Source organism: Gopherus evgoodei, chromosome 3 (genome assembly GCF_007399415.2).
Source record: "Gopherus evgoodei ecotype Sinaloan lineage chromosome 3, rGopEvg1_v1.p, whole genome shotgun sequence".
NCBI classification, from domain to species: Eukaryota; Metazoa; Chordata; order Testudines; family Testudinidae; genus Gopherus; species Gopherus evgoodei.
Genome location: NC_044324.1, coordinates 211640619 through 211660068, shown reverse-complemented (window position 1 = coordinate 211660068; position 19450 = coordinate 211640619). Strand labels below are relative to the sequence as shown.

The following is a 19450-nucleotide window of genomic DNA, read 5'->3' as shown; positions in this document are numbered from 1 at the left end:
AAAATGGATGCATTGATTACAAATCTTCAGTTAATTAATGTGCTTAATGGTGTTTTTATTATAGACTATCTCCTTAAGTCACGTCTTGACTGGCATCTTTGTTCTGACACTGCTTATCTTTTAGGGATTCCACCATCACTCATGGCAGCAGCTAGTGGCTCCTATGGTGGGGCACTTGTTTCTCCTTGACATCTATCTCAGTCAAGCTCTCCCAGTTTTACCCCAAACTTATTTTTCCCTTCCCCTCATGCACTCCTCCTATATTTGCTTTCCTGGCTGTTACGTTAGAGGATAATGTTGTTGTAGTATTTTTATTAGTGAACATATGTTTAATATATTGGGCCCTTCTGTTGAAATCAGTGGAAGTTTTGCCATTGACTGATTTGCAAACAGGGTTGGGCTCATTCTGAACTATTGTATAATGTTCCAAGCAGCTTAAACTAAAGAGAAATAAAATTAATGGTATAATTAATATAATATCACAATGTTTTCTTGTTTCTAAATACTATAGAGACTTTATATTAACTGTAATTTACAAACATAAAATCCATATTAACCATACCATTCCATTTTAAACAATTTTTTGTCCAATTTAATTGACTTGCCTCCTGGCTAAGTTATACTTTTAACAAGATACATCTTGAGGTACAGTGGACTCCACTGAAGGTGGCCATGGATATGGAATGTTCAAACAAACTAGTAGCTTGCCCAAGCAAAAGTCAGCTTCTTGAAACAAATCCACTTCTTGCACTTATTCTTCCGCTATATAGAAAGTTGTTGTTTCTGGGCCTTTTCCCCCTATATGGTTATATCCGCTTTCTCTGCCTGATGTCTCCCTTTGCTGTCCGGGTTCCCTAAATTGCTGACTTCCCCTGCTTGATGTGCTCTAATGAGTCTTGTCTTCTTCAATCATTAATTATTGCTCCTGCTTCTGACTTGACTCAGTGAAATCCCTTGCAGCATTGGTAAATAGCTCTCTTTGGTGCCCAGTTGTCATTGTCCCAGTAAATTCCAGGTACAGCTAAGTGACAGTGGCATTGTGGTAACATCTCATATGAAGGTTCTTTTAATATAAGATTATAGGTAAAATTCTCATTTCAGTTACCACCTGTGTAACACCATGGAGTTCAGTGGAGTTGTGTGAAGGAGGAGAATTGGATCCTATATGTTAAAATCTAGCCTGTTTCGGACAGTCTCAGTTTTAATTGTGGTTTTGGTCCTTTCGTTTTCTCATCTTTTCTCATCTTCTGAATCATTCTGGGCTGGTCAATGGGAATTAAAATGATCAATGTTAGGAAATAATTTTTGTATAGTAGTCAGCTTCTGTTGTTCACTCTGATGCTGATGAACTTCCCAGACATGCTTTGCCAGTTTGTCTAACTGGGATCATTTCTTTTTCAGTTTCCATATGGCCCTTTTCCCCTAAGGAGTTCTGTAGTGAACACTAGTTCTGATTGCACTACGAGTGTGTTATAAACTTGCCAAAACAACTCCCTACTGCCCCTCCTTCTGACTACATCTGATATAATCATTAAAGCATCCATTTATATTAATTTATATTCAGTCTCAATGTTCATGTGGGAAAACAGTATTGCGTGACAGACACAACACCTACAAGTAACTTTTCTAATTACATCTTGTGAATTTCCTGATAAAGACAAATGTTAATCTGGGAAAGAAACTGAAAAGCAAGAGTTGGGGGAAAATAATGTGTAGCTTTTTAAAATATGTTATATATCATCACTGGTTATGTTGTTTATACAGTGAGTTCCAGCTCATCCAGACTTCAATATACAAGGTCAGAAAAGAAGTCTGAGTTGTTCCCCTGAGTTTTGTGTTGTTTTACTGTTATGTTTGATTACCTTACCATTTTTTATTACCATCTGCATTGCGAGGCTAGATCTGCTGAGGTTTTTGTTTTTTTGTTTTTGTTTTTAAACAGCATCCCATGGCACCTTTAATTCTGCATTTTCTATGGTTTTGCTTCATTTGCAGCTTTAAGAGATTTTCTGTAAATACATTTATCCTACATTGTACCTCAGTAAATTGTCTAGTGTTTGCTGTATAATTTTAACCACTTAATTCCAAAGAGCAGATAAAGTTTTAGCATACAGCTACTGTAAAAATAATTCATGAGTGAAATGTTAAATTTATATTGTTCTTTACATCAGGCCACTGATGACAGCATTTTATAGGTGTTTTTTAAACTTCATTGTTTTAATACACTTTCAAAAGCCTGAAAACAAAATTCCATTACAAAATAATTTTGCCTTTGTGTCTTCTCTTAAGCAGCGATTTTCAATCAATAATAAAATAAACAGTTTACTTCCTTGTTGTGCTTTCCATCACATTGATCTGTTAGCACTGAGAAGAGGTTTTTCTTAGTTAACTACTTCTCCAGGAACGTTAAGAAAAAGAAAACTGTCTCTTGTGAGTTCTAAATTATAGAGGTTGTGATGGGATTGCTAATATTTTTAAATGAAAAATAGAGGGGCGATACTTTTTAAAAAAAATATTGGTTTTTATTGTGCTTTATATGTTCAAAGTTTTGTACAGACATTAACTATTTAAAGTATAGAGTCAAATCTGAATTCGTGACATGAAAATTAGTTCATGGCTATAGAGGAAGGTGACATGTTTAGGTCATTTCAACAGTCATGCTGATAACCAAAACATTGCCTTGTCTACTACAAACTACTCATTCCATCTCAGAGATGGGACAGTCCTGTGATGTCTACCTGGAAATTCAGATTGGTTGGACTGAAACATTTAGTAATTTTTTTAACAATTTTTGGCAAATCATTTCTGTTGAAACAAGCAAACAAAAAATGAAGTGTAAGTAGATGTCATTATGCCAGAATCCAGGTCCAACATGCAGCTTACATTTCTGAGAGGTTCCATCCTTTTGACTCTTGTATGCTTTCTTGTCACATACAGCTGACAATTTGATCTGTAGGACTTTCTTCATCTGTATGATAATTTGGGGATTATGGGTCTGGATTATAATACCTAGCTCTTACTTAGCACTTTTCATCCATAGATTGCCAAGTGCTTTACAAAGGCATTTGGTATCATTATGTGCATTGTTTCCTTAATTCTGTAGTAGGAAGCCAACTGGAGGTGCCTAAGGAAGGTTCTGTGCAGAAGCTCACCAGTGAAGCAGAGAAAAAGACAGAATAGTTTTCAGAATAACACCGTTCTCCTTATTCTAATGAAGCATTTGTTCAATGTTAGAAGAAATTAATTAATTAAGAATAATTAATCTTTGCCACACGATACAAATTAGATCAGATTTTATCCTAATTATCTGGGTTTTTACAATTAGTTGTATACAAGGATTCTCGGAGAGAAACAGTGGTGAATGGTTAATATTTTCCAAACGAATGAAACAAATCTGTTCCAGAACTGCAGATCAATTATAGATCAAACTGATCATACAGCTGAAATGTCTTAAATCAATAGGTTGAAGAGTCTTCATCTTTTTATAAAAAAAAGTAATATGGCAGTATGCCAATATTATCATGTACATTTCTTCCTCCATCTCTATACAATAACAGTATATCTTTGGCCATCTTTTTCCCTCCTGACTTTTCACCATTATCTGTAATTTTGATTAAATTATGCTAACAATGCTTACTTCACTCCAGCTTGCATTGCCAGTCAGCACGCTCCTAGGGAAAATGAAATATCTCATATATATCTTCTATGCACTCCCTGTACATGATTTCTGAATTAAAATAGCTAAGACGTGTTTTAACAGCAACTGAAGTATCACATTCAAATTTGCCAAGCCACTCCTGTCTTTGCTAGATATTTTATATTATGCAGTCAGTGTGTGTTCTCATTTTGGTAGTAGATTTCATTGCATATATTTTTTGCAATGAGGATTATCACACTTTATTTTTAATCTTACAGAATTTTTTTTGGCTAAAGATAGACCTACATCTAATTGTAAAATGATGTTTTGCATTATTCACACTTTCCACTCAGCATGATGATTTTAATGCAGCAGTAGTAATTGCTTAGCTGGGGCAAACGTCAAACAGGATTTAGGCTATGATAAGCTCATTTTGTAAATGTGGGGCGGATGTCCAGTGCAGCGTAGAGAAGGGATACAGTGACCAGATACAATGGACTGGTAAAGGATTTAAAGGAAATACTCTTTAAAGGAGCATAAACGAGGGTTTCAAGGCCCTTATGATTAAGGGGGGGGAGCCAATACCCCCTCCTATATAGACTCCCAATGATCTTCATTCAAGTAGGGGGGCTGGTGAGGTCCCAGCAGTGGTTTGGCTGGGGACCTGGATGGGTAAGGGGGAGGACTGATAGAAGCCCCCCATAGATATATATTGAAAGGATTATAGAATTACCTGCAGTTTTATCTGCCGGTTATGCCCAGACATTTAAGAATAAAGTTGCAACCTAATTAAACTAAATCCAGTGTCCCCTGTCCTTTTTCCAAAATAGCTGGACAATGGAGCAGTAATTACCCAGTATTATGATAAGTAGCACATGACTTGCTTATGGCTGGAGGTCTTTATGACACACATTTTATAGATATTGTTTTGAATGAGACAAGTGCAGAAAATTTCAGTAGAAATGTTACAAAACAGAATTCTTGAATTCTCTCTCACTGATTAGTATAAAACTCTTCAGAATGACGTGTTGGAAATGTAATGGCATATGTTCAGGATGGATTAAAAGAAATCATTTATACAATTTTATTGGGGCTGTGTGAATAATGGCAGAGGCATAAAGCACATCAAAGAGAGCAATTGAATTTCTAAATGCAATAAGGGGTCAGTCTTGCAAAGATATTAAGTGCCCTCAACTTGATTTAACTTCATTGATGATGTGGGCATTCAGCACCTTATGGAGATGTTCAACACCATGAGTACCAAGTCCATACTCTGTACAAACCTTCTGAATACACAGTGTATCCTAGCAGGGAAGGGCTGGGGAAGAAAACTTCCAATCAGGGTTTCAGGAGTTCCCCAAGCTCTTGTATCTGACTTCAAGGGGTTGAACGATGAACAGTCAGTGGCTCTGCACCATGACACATCCATCCAATCTAGCCCTGCCATTCCACCGTATGCCACCATGCGGGAAGCTCTGAGAACTGCACAGAGAATAGAATGTCTACATCTCCCGTGCAAGTTCTTGAAATCCTGTTCGTATTTTGCTCTTCATCATTGCATAGAACAGTGCCCCCAAACCTGCTGTCCCTGAGACCCTTAAACTTTTAACTGGTTACATCTGAACGCAACAACTGCATAGTACATATTATATATGGTTTTACTTTGTGTGCATAAATATGCATACACCTCCAGCCTTGATATTTTTGCTTATTCTGCTTTTATTTTATTTTTTTGTGTTAACATCACATCTGAACCTAAATAGGAAACATTTCCCCAGCAATGGTGGCTCTACAGTTTTCTTTTGATGGGACTTTGACACTGCTGCTTACTTAATGGCACATGGCAATTACTTCTTTGATTCAGTTAATGTTTCCCTTATTTTATACTGTCTTTTCCTGTACTCTGTTTGCTAATTACAATGTGATTTCTTTGATTGCTTGTTGAGATGGCAAAAATGCTTTGCCTGTATTTTTACTACTCTGCTACTGCTGAGATTCTTATTGCTGACTCTTGGGGGCAATGAGATCCATGAACTGTACTAGTTTTCTTACATACTTAGTTGCTATTGCAATCTTCTGTAATTATGATTTAATTAACTTTTGAGTATTGCACAAATGTAAAAAAGTACCAAAACAAGATAGCTATTGTAATTTTTAAATTGATGAACATTACTTCTTGGGATTTTATGTTATGCAGGTACTGAGTAGTCCAGTGAGATTGAATGGTCTATATAATATAAGAGAAATCAGATGTGAGCAGTAGAGGGGAGTTTGATGAGCTATGGTTAATCGACTTTTGTTTTTGTAACTTGTGGCCTAGAGCCTTGGCTAGATGTTCCTTCTACTCTTTTTATAAATAGCAGTAATAACATTTTGAAATATGCTTTGCTTTTTCTACTGCATTTTCTTTCCCACTCAACAGCTGGCTGACTGAATATTAAGTGTTGTTGGCCAAGAATGTTTTATTATGCAGAAATATTATTGTACACCTGTACACATGTGTAATAAATATACATACCCTCATGGGTATGTATTCATACACACACTGTACATGTTAAATCTGCAGTAAATATCTGTCTGTATCCACATACCCATATGAACATATATCATACTAGTTAACATTTAATCAATTTGTTTTGTTTTTTTAGTGGATGGTTGTATACACAGAGCTGCTGGGCCCTGCCTAGTTGCTGAATGTCGCAACTTGTGTGGCTGTGAGACTGGACAAGCTAAAATTACATGTGGATATGACCTGCCTGCCAAATGTAAGTCAACTTCTTCACACATTTTTTTTTTAAACAGACAAAACTTTTCACATTTTTCCCTCACCCATGAAGTCTAATTCAACTATTAACTTAGAAAATTAGCAGTGATTTCATTAAGCATGTTTTGTGACAATGTCTTCCTCTCCCACCCTTGCAACAATGTAAACTTTTAAAAATAATTATTTCAGCTGTGCTACGTAGTGGAAATAAATGTATTCTACAAACACAATGCATGTTTTATCTTACATATTTTACAAGGTATAGTATACTGTTATATATATGGTAGGTAGTCTGAGGATCTGAAATAACTTAGACTAGGAACAAAGTGTACGTTATCATATTTAAGTTCCATGGAGACAGTTTTTGGAAATGATGCAGATTTCATATTCGTCACGCAGATTTCTTGATTGTGAATAGATTGAGAGCTGAGGAGATCAAAGTGATGTATTGTGTTTTCAGCTGCTGTGTAGAGGCTGATTGGCAATTACTGTGAAGGCATCTGTCACACTTTAGCTTTCAGTGGAATGCAATTTTCAGTGCTGGAATGTTTTTGCGCTTTGAATGTGGGATTGTTAAAATTCCCATTCTGTTTAAAAAGGTAGAAGGTTATTTGACCTTGTTATGTAGAGGTTGAGCCAAACTTGGAAAAATAAACATCAGGGTATTAATGGTGTGTTACAATAAGATTCAATATTATTTAAGATTGTATAAAAGCAGAAAGTATTATCGATTTGGGATCTTACAGAGATGTGTATTATTAAGAGAGGTGCTTATATGTGAATTTCAAGAAAGCACCATGAGGATCTTCTCGTGACACCTCAGGTTCTCAGTTATGCACACAGTCCAGTACAGGGAGTGTGCTTTAGTGAAACATATTCAGATTTTCTCTTTGATTTTGCCATAGGCTGTTTTCCTGTAAAATCTAATTCACATTGCAGGTATTAAGACTTGACATAGTGTTTCCATGGTCCTGCTGGAGTATGTTAGACAAAAATGAAAATTTTGTTCCTGGTTGTTTTGTGATCGTCTTTGCTAAAGTAGAATTACCTAATTAAAACAAAAAACAAAACAAAAACACAACAACACTACACACATGCCAACTTAGTAATTATTTAAGTGACAGAGATAACTATAAAATAGAAACCTTTGTTAAGGTTTACAGCCAGATTTTGCCATCTGTAATTCATGAATCATGAAAGTTGTGAATTCCACTGCATGGAAAGTGCTGAGCAGTACCTATAGGGGCATAGTTGTGTGGAGTTGTATTTGGCCAAAAATACTGGGAAGGTTTGTAGAGAAAGAGAGTCAGTTACAGATGTTATCTCTCCAGAAGCAATCAGTTAACACTTTAACTGTCAACTTGAGTTAATTATTCCAGAATTAGAAGTAGTGGCAAGACTATGTTTTAGATCAACTTTTCATTATATAATGCCATTATAAAGCCCTCAACCTCTTTCTTACCCTTTCTGTGCCCGATCCCCATTGAAATAAGATGATTTTATGTAACATTACTACCAGCACTCATACTTGGGTTTCACTAAATGCTAACCACAGCCCTCAGTGGGTAGGGGAACTTGATGATAGGCCAACAGTGAAAGGGACAGTCCCATCAACAAGGGAGGGAGACACTTGCTGAGAAACACCAGATAGCTCCTCAGCCCCTGGAAATCTCTGGCACCCACTGGCCAGCATTCCCCAGCTCGCAGGATTTAACTTAGGGCAGGGGCCATGTGGAGCCTCTTTCAACTCTATTGCAGTAGCCCAGAGTACCCTCCTGAACTACGGGTCAGGAAGGAATTTTTTCTCTCATGGCCAACTGGCAGAGGACAGGGAAGTGTTTTTCCTTCCTCACGGCACCTCCAAGCTACAGTGGCTTAAGTAGGAATGAACTTAGTACCTAGCTGAGGTACTTAGCTGAGCTGTAAATTCGTCACAACTTGGGTATGGTTTCCAGTGTGGTTAAAAGCATAAAATGAACGGGTCCCAGAGGTAAATGACCTGGGAATTTGGTGATGGGCCTTGGGCTCATGGGATAGGTTTAGACTTTATGGTCCTCAGAGGCTGAGGTCCCCACCCTTCTGCACCCTCTGTCCCCTCGCAATGGGGATTTGTGTGGTAGGATTCAGAGCAAGCTGAGTCCTAGGGGGTAGGCTAAGGAGAGCCTACCTGGAGTTCCAGATTGTATGGTGGAAGCCCTGTAACCTCTATGCTGGAATCAACTAAATGCCTGGTAGGACTGTATGGGTGATGGGTGGGTAGTGCCCCTCCTCTGTGTTTATGTTGTGGCCTGCTGCTTAAAATCCATCCAAGTGTCTGTCCTTATTTCCTCGCTGTTTTTGCATCAATGAAAATACACCCAAAAACCTTCATAGTTGTGTTTGATTTAGATCCCAGAATTTGGATGCTTATTCAGACTGTTTCAACATCTTAAATCTCATGAGAACAGGTTTCCATTGAATTTTGGCACTTCGGGAACTGGAGAGAGGAGAGGCCCAGAAACATTAAAGCACATTCAGACCTTTAAAAATAGTTTGGTTTGGTGTTAGATTTGGAAATGGGTAAAGTTTGGGAGTAGTTTTACATTTCCTTAATTGGTTTGCTCGTTTAATTTTGATATTTTTTTTTCTCATTAAAATACGTGGGAAGGATGAGACATAAAACTTACTCACCACTGGGTGCATAATTCCTTTCATATATTTTAATGAGAACAATTCAATATAAAATTCAAAGCAACAAACACTACTGGAAAGGAAAGGGCTTTGTTTGTTTGAGGAGAAATGCATGACCGCTCCTGGTCAGTTTTACAACAATTTATGGGTTTTAATTCAAACCTGTTAGTTTTTGTGGAAGGAAGTCCTGCCTGAGCCATAGAGTTTATTTTAGGAGTGGTTAAAAATCACATATATACAATGGTACCTGTAGCAATGTAGACAGAAAAGTACCGGTAAGTGTTCCACTTAATCACCTGTTGTTGCAATAGCAAACTGTCCAGAAATTGAAATGTCACAAAATGAGAGTTCTGCAACTGTATTTTTTACTTGCTCAAATAGCAACATGTCGTGGAAAATATGCACCCAATGACAAACAGACAGATCAGCAAGAAAACAAGGATAGACAACATATGTGCAGAAGGGCAAAATTAGATTTTCTTGGGTTCTCTTAGATTTTCATTGAAATATGTTTTGACCAAGTGTCATTTACCCTTGTTCTTTGAGAAGCTATTTGTTAAAGGTTACTTATCCATTGTAAAACATCCATTTGAGAATTGGTAACTATTCAGGACTGTGTTTTCATGGAGACCGAAGCCAGAGAGCCATTGCATATTGTTAAGTCAATTTATGTCAGCCTTGAAATAACAGTATGACAATTTGATGTTGGAAACTATTTCCCATCTATCTTTTGTGTCAGGAACTATACCAAACAGGAGCCCTAAAGTCAGTCATCCAGTTACACACTGATGGTATTATCCTTATGTATCAGTAATTTGTTTGGAAGATATTACTATATGGATTATAAGTTGCCTTGGCAGTATCGCCATTGCTTTTGGTGTTTTTTAAATACTAACTATATTAAGTTACTAATAATTCACATGTTTTTAATCTTTTTTTTTTGTTGCTTGGCTCCCTTACAGTACTTGGCTGAGTGATAATCCTAAATACATTTATTCAGTGTTCAGTACCGTATATTCAACATGGATGTTACTATTATTCATTGATGCAACAACATTCCAGACTGTTCTAGACATGTTACCTGCCCCAAGGATCTCACAGTCTATGTCCCTGTTACAGGGTGCTCTTCTCACCTCTGGATGATGTCTACTTCTGGTGATTGGTCCACCCAGTTCAGCACCCCTTTTCTCCTCTTCCACTGTTTCTGCTCTCCTCCCGCTCACGGAGTCGCAGGACGGCTGCTTCGTGACTTGGCCCTCTGGTCAGGTCACACTCTGATTTCCCCTTCTGGGAGAGTCTCATAAAATCCTTCTGCACTGGCAGTGTCAGGTTGTTCTCACACTCACTGCCCTGCTTAAGTCGCTCCTGCAGTGACTCAGGCAAATCTTCCTGTTCACTGCCCTTAGCAGTACCGCTCTGCAGTGGATGGTAGAGGGACCAAGGCCTGCCCTCTACACTGGATTCCAGCCCAGGGCCCTACAGTGAGCAGTTAAGGTCTGCGGCTACATCCTCCTTACTGCTCTTGCCCCTGAACTAGTTCCTGTCGTGCTTCTCCAAGCTTTTCATTCTCCACCCCTCTCTCTTAGGTCTACTAGGTAACCCTTTCCTCCTAGGTTTCTATCCCTTTCCTATCTCCCCTTCCTTCTCCCTTATCTCAGGGAGAGAGACTACAGGCTTCCTCTACACTGTTGCCAACCTCTTGGCTCTATAGAAGCACTGCCTATTCCTTCACAGGTGAGCTTCCTCCTAATTAGTGTGCTTCACACAGCCTAAATCTCCCATTTTCAATTTAATTGGCTGATTGGGCTCACCTGGCCTAATTAAACTCTTTCAGAGTCCGTCACAGCCCTGATCCCAAAAAGACAGAGATCTTTAACTGAGAGTAGTCCCACTGAAGTCAACAGGGCTCTGTACGGGCACAGCATTCTGCATGCTGTAGGATTGGGCCTATAGTGAAAACTTACTGTTTTAGAAGATTTAGCATTCAAAACATTATGTTGAATTTTGCTTTGCTAAATAGGGAACTCTGAAAAACACTTCCTGGAGATAATTTGACATTTGAAAGAGCGTGTGCTTTGTTGTTAAATTTGTAGCTGGTAAATAGAAGGGTGTGATAAACTATACAGAAAAAAATGGATACATTTGAAATCTACTTCATTATCTATTGTATTATTACTTCATGTTTTGCCAAGTTTATCTTAAATAAGATGATGTCTGCTAAATTTTTATTCACATAATGAGAAGTGAAAAGTAACATTTCTGGATGAGAGATACCAAGATTTGTAGTTTAGACTGGCGTCTTCTTTTTTGTACAGTTAGGATATTGCAACTACTAGATTGTTTGAGAACATTAGGGTCAGAGAGCACCATATGAAATACATAACATGCAGGTAAAATATTGCATCCAAGTGATTTCACATGAAGTAATGGAAAGTTCCCTCCTCTCTCTTCCTCCTCAAGTAGTCGTAATGTTGCACAAATTAAGGTGAACATACTTGAATTCTGGTAATGTTGGTTAAGAACACATTACAGAAAGCCTCACAATAAAGCAGAACAGCCTACTTTAAGGTAGGACTGAAATCATTTTCTACTTACCAGGCTAATTTAACAGTCAGTATACTTAGAGTAGAAGTTAGAAGCCAGATGGTGATTATACTATGCTGCAGAAGCCCACACAAGGCTACCCACACTCCATAAAATTCCAACCAGGTTAATTACTGAATTCACATTTAGCTTTGTGTCATCTATTGTTACTTAACAAACACTTCAGAGATTTAAAAAACCCAAAGAATGTTTCATTAATGCCTATCTCAGGCTGATAGCTAACTTCTATACGTCATATGTTTATCCCCTTAAAAAGAAAAGTTCCCTCTAAGTATTGCACAACTGGTCTTAAAACACTGAGTAGTGTATTGATGTATTCATACTCTAATAACAGATGAACAGTATCTGTTTAGAAGATATGCAAACTCTTGTTTTGTGTCTCATTTGATTAATAGTCCCGGCCGGCTCTTCTGGCAGAAAATGGACTGAGATGTGAGTTTAGTTTATAGCCAGAGCCGAGAGTATGTAACAGCCTCAAGGGCTGTTATCTGCTTGTAGAATTTATCATGAGGGGGGAGGCGGGACTATTACAACACATTTAAAATATTAGAGCCTGACTCTACAAGGCATTTAATGCCCTTGATTCCCACTGAAGTCACACTGACAAAATGCTATCGATATTATGGGCATTTAGCACTCTGTGGGAGTACGAAGCCCTAAGAAGATGGTCCTCTATTATTGCTAATATTCTTTTTTAATGACCAGATCTTTTAAGTTCTAATAATAAAAACAGAAACCCAGAAAAAAATATTTCGTGGTTTCAAACATGAGACAAACCATTCAGTGGCAAATGAAATCTTACAGGCTAGTTTTCATTGTAAATTCTATATTTTAACTAAGTGCTAGATTCTTGTCATGTGATATATATATATATATATATATATATATATATATATATATATATATATATATATATATATATATATATATATATATATATATATATATATATATATATATATATATATATGAGCAGGAATGTATTGTATTGTATTTGTAGATTTCATTTTGGTGACTTACTTTGATATTAAAACTTGGAAGCAAAAAGACATCCTTATTCAAATTAAATATACTGCTAGAAATGTAGGGCTGCTGTTAATATATTTTCATATTGTTAATAAAGCTGCACTATTTAGAATAAATTTCCCTGCTCATTGTTTAAATTTAGTACAGTCCTTTAGGAAATGCCATATATAGTATTAACTTTTTGATCAATCCAAAACAGCAATGTAGATCAATCTGGAGTAATAATGTTAATGTGGTCTCTAAGGCAAATCCTGCTGTGAAATAAGTAGTTAGTAGTGACACTGGCATTAGCTGCAGTGGGAGTAATCAGCCTCTGGATTTGTTTAATCAAAGTTATCTAGAGATTTAAGTGTGCCACTACTATATAGGCATAATAATTTTCTGTATTTAAAAGATGAACATTTGAGGGGGACCAGTGTAAGGTAAGACCACAAAATAGTAGATTTAAATCTGTGCATATTTGCTTTGAGATCACTTACAGAATTAGAATAAAAAGGTTAATTACACAGATTTGCAGTGGTGGAGCTGCAGTAGAGTACTTCCAAACTGATCTACTAGAAAATTTAATTTTTCGCACACCCACACTATACAAACTACTGGAATCGAGCGAAAAAACTCCCATTTGTCTAAAATGAATTTATATTCAGTAGTCTTTAATCTTTGATTCAAAAATACTTGTTTTAATCATTTAACATGATTTTTCAATTCATAGTGTGAGCATGCCATAAAGAAACTGTTGTCAATATGGCTGTGTAGGGGTGCAGAACCTCTCATGTGTGCCTCTTGTCAGCTGGGTGTGCTGCTGCAATTTTCTGTTTCTACTGGTGCCCTATATAGGTTGTTGCTCAGTCCTCCGGCTAAGTCACACAGGCAATAGTGGATGAACCCCTTGTGGGGTAACAATGGTCCAACAGGGCCAATCAATATGCCCTTTGTAGTCTTTCACCCTATCTCTGGGCTCAGTTCTCAGCCCCTTTTGGGCTAGCTTTAAGTCTGTCCCTGCCCTGTTATAGAGCTTTCTCCCTTGAGACTCTGTTCCTCACGGATTCTCATTGCCCCAGCTTGCCAGCCAGGTCATCTCTTCAGTTCAATCCCCCTCCAGGGTAACAAAGTCCAACAAATGGGTGGCCTTCTCCTGGGTCTTCAGCCCCATCTCTGGGTCTGTTTAAATTCCAGCCCTTTTCTTGGGCTTTTAGTATAGAACCTTATCCCCTTCTTGGGGATAGTATAGAACCCAGGCCCACCCACTACTCTGTGTCCCCACCTACAAACAGCAGTCATGCACTGCTCCCTTTACCTCCATCAATTAGCTGCTATTGTATTCCCTGGCTTCTTCCCACTGGGTCTCTTCCCTGTCACCTAGTACATTAGATCCACGCCCTCCGTGCAGAAAGCAAAATGCAGACAGAGCTCAACTTCTGGTTATTGCTCAGGCTCCTGTGGCTGAAGTGACGCACCCTTCTAATCCCAGCCAGGAACTAGCTTACTCAGGCCCTGTAGCTCCTTTTAACTGAGCCTGCTAGGCTCTGATTGGCTTCCTCCCTGCAGCCTTTCTAGGCAAGTCTGGAGGCCCCACCTTTGCTACTCTCTTCCTGGTGCAAGGTATGGTAGGACCGCAAGACCTCCAGCGGGGGGGCAGGGGGGAGCCTCAAAAGTCCTGGTACCAGCCTGTCACAATAGTATTAAGTGCACACACATAGCACCATCATTGCAAGATTATTCCGTTTGTTGTATTTCAAAATTTTCTTAATGCGAACTGGCTGCAAAACTGAATTGAAAGCATTCCCAGTATGTAAATGTGGCCAAGGGATATATAACTGTCAGATGAAAAGTAACTTGGCAGCCGACTCCCTTTTTGGCCCTGGACGTTCATTCTGTTGCCATGATTGTCTTTCAATATGTAAGTGAAATGCAGCTGTGCGACTGGTCAAGCAACTGTGGTATTTGATTGATTTAAAGCCGCTGCTAGTAAGCCTAGGAATACATCATTATTGTAATTAAGAGTTTATAAAAGTTATAACTGCCTTCCGGTGAAGGATCTTTGTATACTCTGCTTAGCCAAGGAAACTCAACTTAGTAGCGGCATCTTGTTGCCAGAGCTTTTACACTATTTATATCAAAACTGATTTAGCCAAAAGAAGGTCAAGAAGTATGTTCACTGGAACAATGCTGAGCTTTAAGGTTTGAACTAAGAAGGACCTCTTAGCTTGAGTTCTTGGTTATAACCAACATATCATTACAATATGTGCTGCCAACATTTCTTTATAGCTTTCAGAACTATATCACTAGTTAAATGTTTAATTTAAAAAAAAAGAAACAAAAAATTAGAAAAACTTCTCCTAGCATGACAGTTTTTATATTCAGATTTTTCATATGAAAGAAATTATAATAGTTTACTGTTTACAAAACCGATGAATATAATGAGTGTATTTTCTCATTGATTTATGGGTGGCTTTCAAACCTGTTTTATAAACCCAATTTATGTCATTTATAGTCCTGTTTGAAAATAATTTTAATACAATCTTTACTGTGTTTTAATATTGTCTAATTGGCTGCAATTATCTTAATGACTTATTGTACCCAATCACTAGTAAATGAGTATACAACATATATTGTTAATGTGTTGAAAAGGGAGATGTTGATGATGATTTCTTTAGCATTAAACCTGTTCATATTTTACACAGGGTTTTATGTGATATTGTAAAGCTTTATAGCTTGTTTTTCTACACAGAGAGCGAGCTAGGGACCATGTTGAATCAGGGGAAATATATTTACTATATTGTGTCAAAACAAGCTCAAACATCTCTCTCTTTTCCAAGTCCTCAGAGTCTGTCATCATTTTAGGCAGAGAAAGAGCAGGTTCAGAGGCCAGTCATTGAAAAATTCTGATGCGAATCAGTAGGAATCTTTCCTCCATCACAAGTAGATGCAGTGTTTTCCTTTGGGTCTTCGCCTGGGTAAATTTTTTAATGGATACATTATTTAAAAATTAATTAGCAAGTGGAGCTATGTGTTTGTTAATATTGCGTATAGTGTAATGATACATCTCTGTGGGGCTGACATATGATACATACAGTTAGAAATCCTCAGTTCAAATCAAATTGTTTGGTTTATCAAATCATTCATTGTTGATAAAGGAGATACTGTACCCTTAATCCTCACAGTTAAATGTAAATCCTGCTCTTCTAGACAATTTGTCAGAGTCCAATCACTGAACATTGAATTCCAGTATGTGGGGGGAGGCAAGGGAAAGGTGTGGGGGAGGGGAAGCCTCAGTGGAGGACAAAACCATTTTCTCAGCAATTGAGTTCATTGTGTGCATGTAATGTGTACGTTAATAAGATATAATGGCAGACAGTGAAATCTAGATGCCACTGGTGTGCCTCCCCCTGGCCAAATCTTCATAGCTCTGCAAAGGCTTGTTCAAAATTGCTACAGTTTCTACAAAGATCAAATTTTTAGTTTCACTGAAAGCAGGGTTTGTTTGTTTTTTAGCACCTGGGAGATATAATAAATAGCAAATTCAGACTGCAGTGTTGTATGATAGCACAGAAAATGCTGTTTTGTTCTTCAGAGGGAATATGTCAGAGACCAAGCAAATTCCTGTGGTTTGTTGCAATGATGATCTCTCTCTCTCTCTTTCTCTCTCTCTCTCTCACTTATAATATAAATGCAAGGAACTAATCGGTACAGATTGTCTACACAATGACTCACTTGACTGATGAGGAAATAGTAACTATCTCCTGTGTTTGAGGTCCGTGCATCTTATAGGTGGAAAGGATTTGTTTCTGGTTTATCAGTGGAAAAATGGGCTGATGAGCTAAAGAGAATCTGACCCCCAAATGTTCTAAACATTATATTAATTGCAGAACGCATGCACAAGGTGTAGTTTTAAAAAAGGCTTCTAATTCAGTCAAATAAATAATTAAACTCAATGTGATGACTCCTCAGTGAAACATATTTCCATACTAAATTTCTGCTTTTATACTTCCAGACACTTTGGCACTAGATCTCTCGGTCTCAAATCTCCCCACCCCTGCTGCAAGCTAATTTATTTCACTCTCTCCATATTCCACAATAGTTCCACTGTTTTTGTTGAAACTTAAAAATGAAACTTAAAAAAAAAACAAAAAACCAAACATGTTCCATCAGAGACATGAGAAATAAAAGTTCTGATAGTTACAATTGGCTGAAAAAAGGAGATTAGAATCAGGGGGCTTATGCTGTCTCAACTGCATTGGTTGCTGCTGCTCCCACTTGAATATATACACTCAATATCCAAACCCCTATACTCAGTACTTGAAAATTAATCTTTGAAGCATGTAATTTTTGTCTGTCTCATTTAAGTAGTGATAGAAATTGCTTACTGTAGAAAAACATGACATTAAACTCATTGTGTGTTGGCACTTCTTGATTTAAATTGGTTTGGTCTGAAAAATATGCAGCCCCTCTCCCAAACCTGGATTTAGCTTTTAAGTAAATTGGCACAGACTAGGTGCTTGAAAACAAAAACTCCTTAGAGTTAATACCATATGTGTGACTTGGAACACGAAAAGCTGATCCACCATCTCCCCTGTGAAGAGGAGAGGCTTAGGATTGTAATGTCCTAGCGGTCATAGTCTTAATTTCAAAACCTCTCTCTGGATTAAAAATAATTATATTATATTGTAGTTCATAAATCTTTAAAAATAACTCAGCCTAGTTTTCTGTCTTCCAGGCTAAAATACAGACCGTCTTTTTCCTCTGAGGCTACATATTCCAAAACCAAAAATGTAAATTACCTGTAAATTGAAATAATAAGACTATCGATGATAAATAGGGACATAGATATTTTCACTTCAGCTTTTTTAAATAAAGTGAAAAAAATTGTGAGGAATGTAGGAGTGGTGAACCCAGTAAACATTTGCTTTAATTCCTTGTACTTTATAACACCTTTAGGCTTCCAGTGCTTTATTGACATATAACTATGCAGGCTTTATGTTCTAAATATATTAAGAGATCAGCTCAAGTAGGAAAATTAGAATCTAAATTCGGATTCTGGGTGAGATCCTCATCTCTGAACCAGCCCCTTTGTGCCAGGGCTAGGGGGAGTCCTGAAAATCCCAGTTCCATCCAGGGGGATGGTTACCTAGTGAGGCACCTAAGACTGTCTTCTGAGGGTCTATTTACAAGTCCTGAAATAGGTGGGCATGCTGGAGATGGGAGGAGTGTCCAAGACACTGTAGAGATTCCAGGCAGCCCTGAGGTTTGTGGGGCAGCCCAGGGAAGCTGTTGTAACCTAGACAGGCCCCCAAGGCTGTCTAAGTTATCTGAGGGGCCTCTCTAGTTCCCAGAGCACCCCATACCTGAAAGGCAAAAATATGGCTTAAAGCTACTTAGCTCCACCTTCCTCTGGGTGCGAGTTCAGTACTGTATTTTTGAGCTGCAGCACAGAATTTCATAGTCTAGATTTAGCTGAATGGGAGAAACTGAGTCGCACTCATTTCTCAGTGGATGTGACTCTGATCCTCATAACACTTATGCATCTTCTTGACACTTCCAAAGTGCACATTTACCTTGAAGTGAATGGTTGCTGTGGCTGGAGCCCATGCTCTAGGACCCTGCAAGGTGGGAGGATCCCAGAGCTTGGGCTGCAGGCCAAGCCCAGAAGTCTACACTGCAGTTAAATAGCCCCCACTGTCTGAGCTCTGCAAGCCCAAGTCAGCTGGCATGGGCCAGTCATGGGTGTCTAACTACTGTGTAGACATACCCAGAGATGAAACTTCAGGGAGAGAGGACTGGAGAGTGCAGCTCTGCAACTGAAAAAGGTGGGAAGCAGCCTAGGGAACTAGGGAGGGATTAAAAGAAATAGACCGTAGCAGTTTATCACAAGGGCCCTGGGCTAAAACCCAGAGTTAGGTCTGGATTTCCCTACTAACCTTTACAGGAGGGGCAGTGTAAATCTCAGGAATAAAAGGGCAATGCTCTTTGAGCCCAGATTATGGTCTACACTGCACTATAAGACCAGGGTTCAAAATAAGGCTCAAGCCTAGCCCCCTTTTGTGTACACACAAATTGTGCTGACTTAGGCCTTGGACTCAGGGTCTCAGGACTCTGTGAGGGTCTGAGCCAAGCTGGGATCCAGGGTTAAAGTCCTATTGCTCTGAAGTGCAGATGCAGCTCCACTGAACTTGTGCTCTGGGAGTCCACAAAAAGTATCCCACAATCCTACGGGCTGACTGTCTTCTGGACAGTCAAGTTTTCCCACACTGAACCCTGAACAAAGGGTTGGAGCAGCCACATTTTGGGAGGGTGCTAGGAAGTCTGAGATATGGGTGGTTGGACTCTGGCCTGCATAATGAACAGCTCCCAACAGGGGGTGACAGAGTGAAAAGGGCTGCTATGCCATGTCCAACCACGAAGGGGGCACCAGTCTGTAGCTGAAACTTCTATTGTTCCCTTATCCACCTACCACTGAACGTAAGAGGCTGGTTAAGCTTTAGTGACACAAAAAAGTGGTCAGAAGACACTTGCTAGCAGATTACCAGAAAGGCAGCTGAAGAAGATGTCTGGGTTTAGGGCTGCCAGGCCACACTGAACAAAGGAGGCACTGGCTGGAGACGCACACTAAGACCTGAACCTTTTTTTTAAACCAGGTACTGAGTAATCGGTGTTGTTGTACTATGTATTCTAAGTACTGTTTCATCAGTGGCAGAGAGAGAGAGTGCCTATCACATGGGACATGATACTTCTGGAAGCAGAGGCCCATA

The 19450-nt window shown here is 38.5% G+C and overlaps 1 protein-coding gene across 2 annotated transcripts in view; it reads left to right on the top strand.

Moving 5' to 3' along the window:
- MACROD2 (mono-ADP ribosylhydrolase 2) overlaps positions 1–19450 on the top strand; it is a 1360465-nt gene that overhangs the window by 447300 nt on the left and 893715 nt on the right. Inside the window, exon 5 of one of the 2 annotated variants that reach the window (XM_030557957.1) lies at positions 6286–6402. The exons of the other annotated variant lie outside the window; for it this stretch is intronic. Coding sequence (XP_030413817.1) covers positions 6286–6402 — 117 coding nt within the window. The remainder of the gene's footprint in view (positions 1–6285; positions 6403–19450) is intronic. 2 annotated transcript variants of the gene reach the window in all.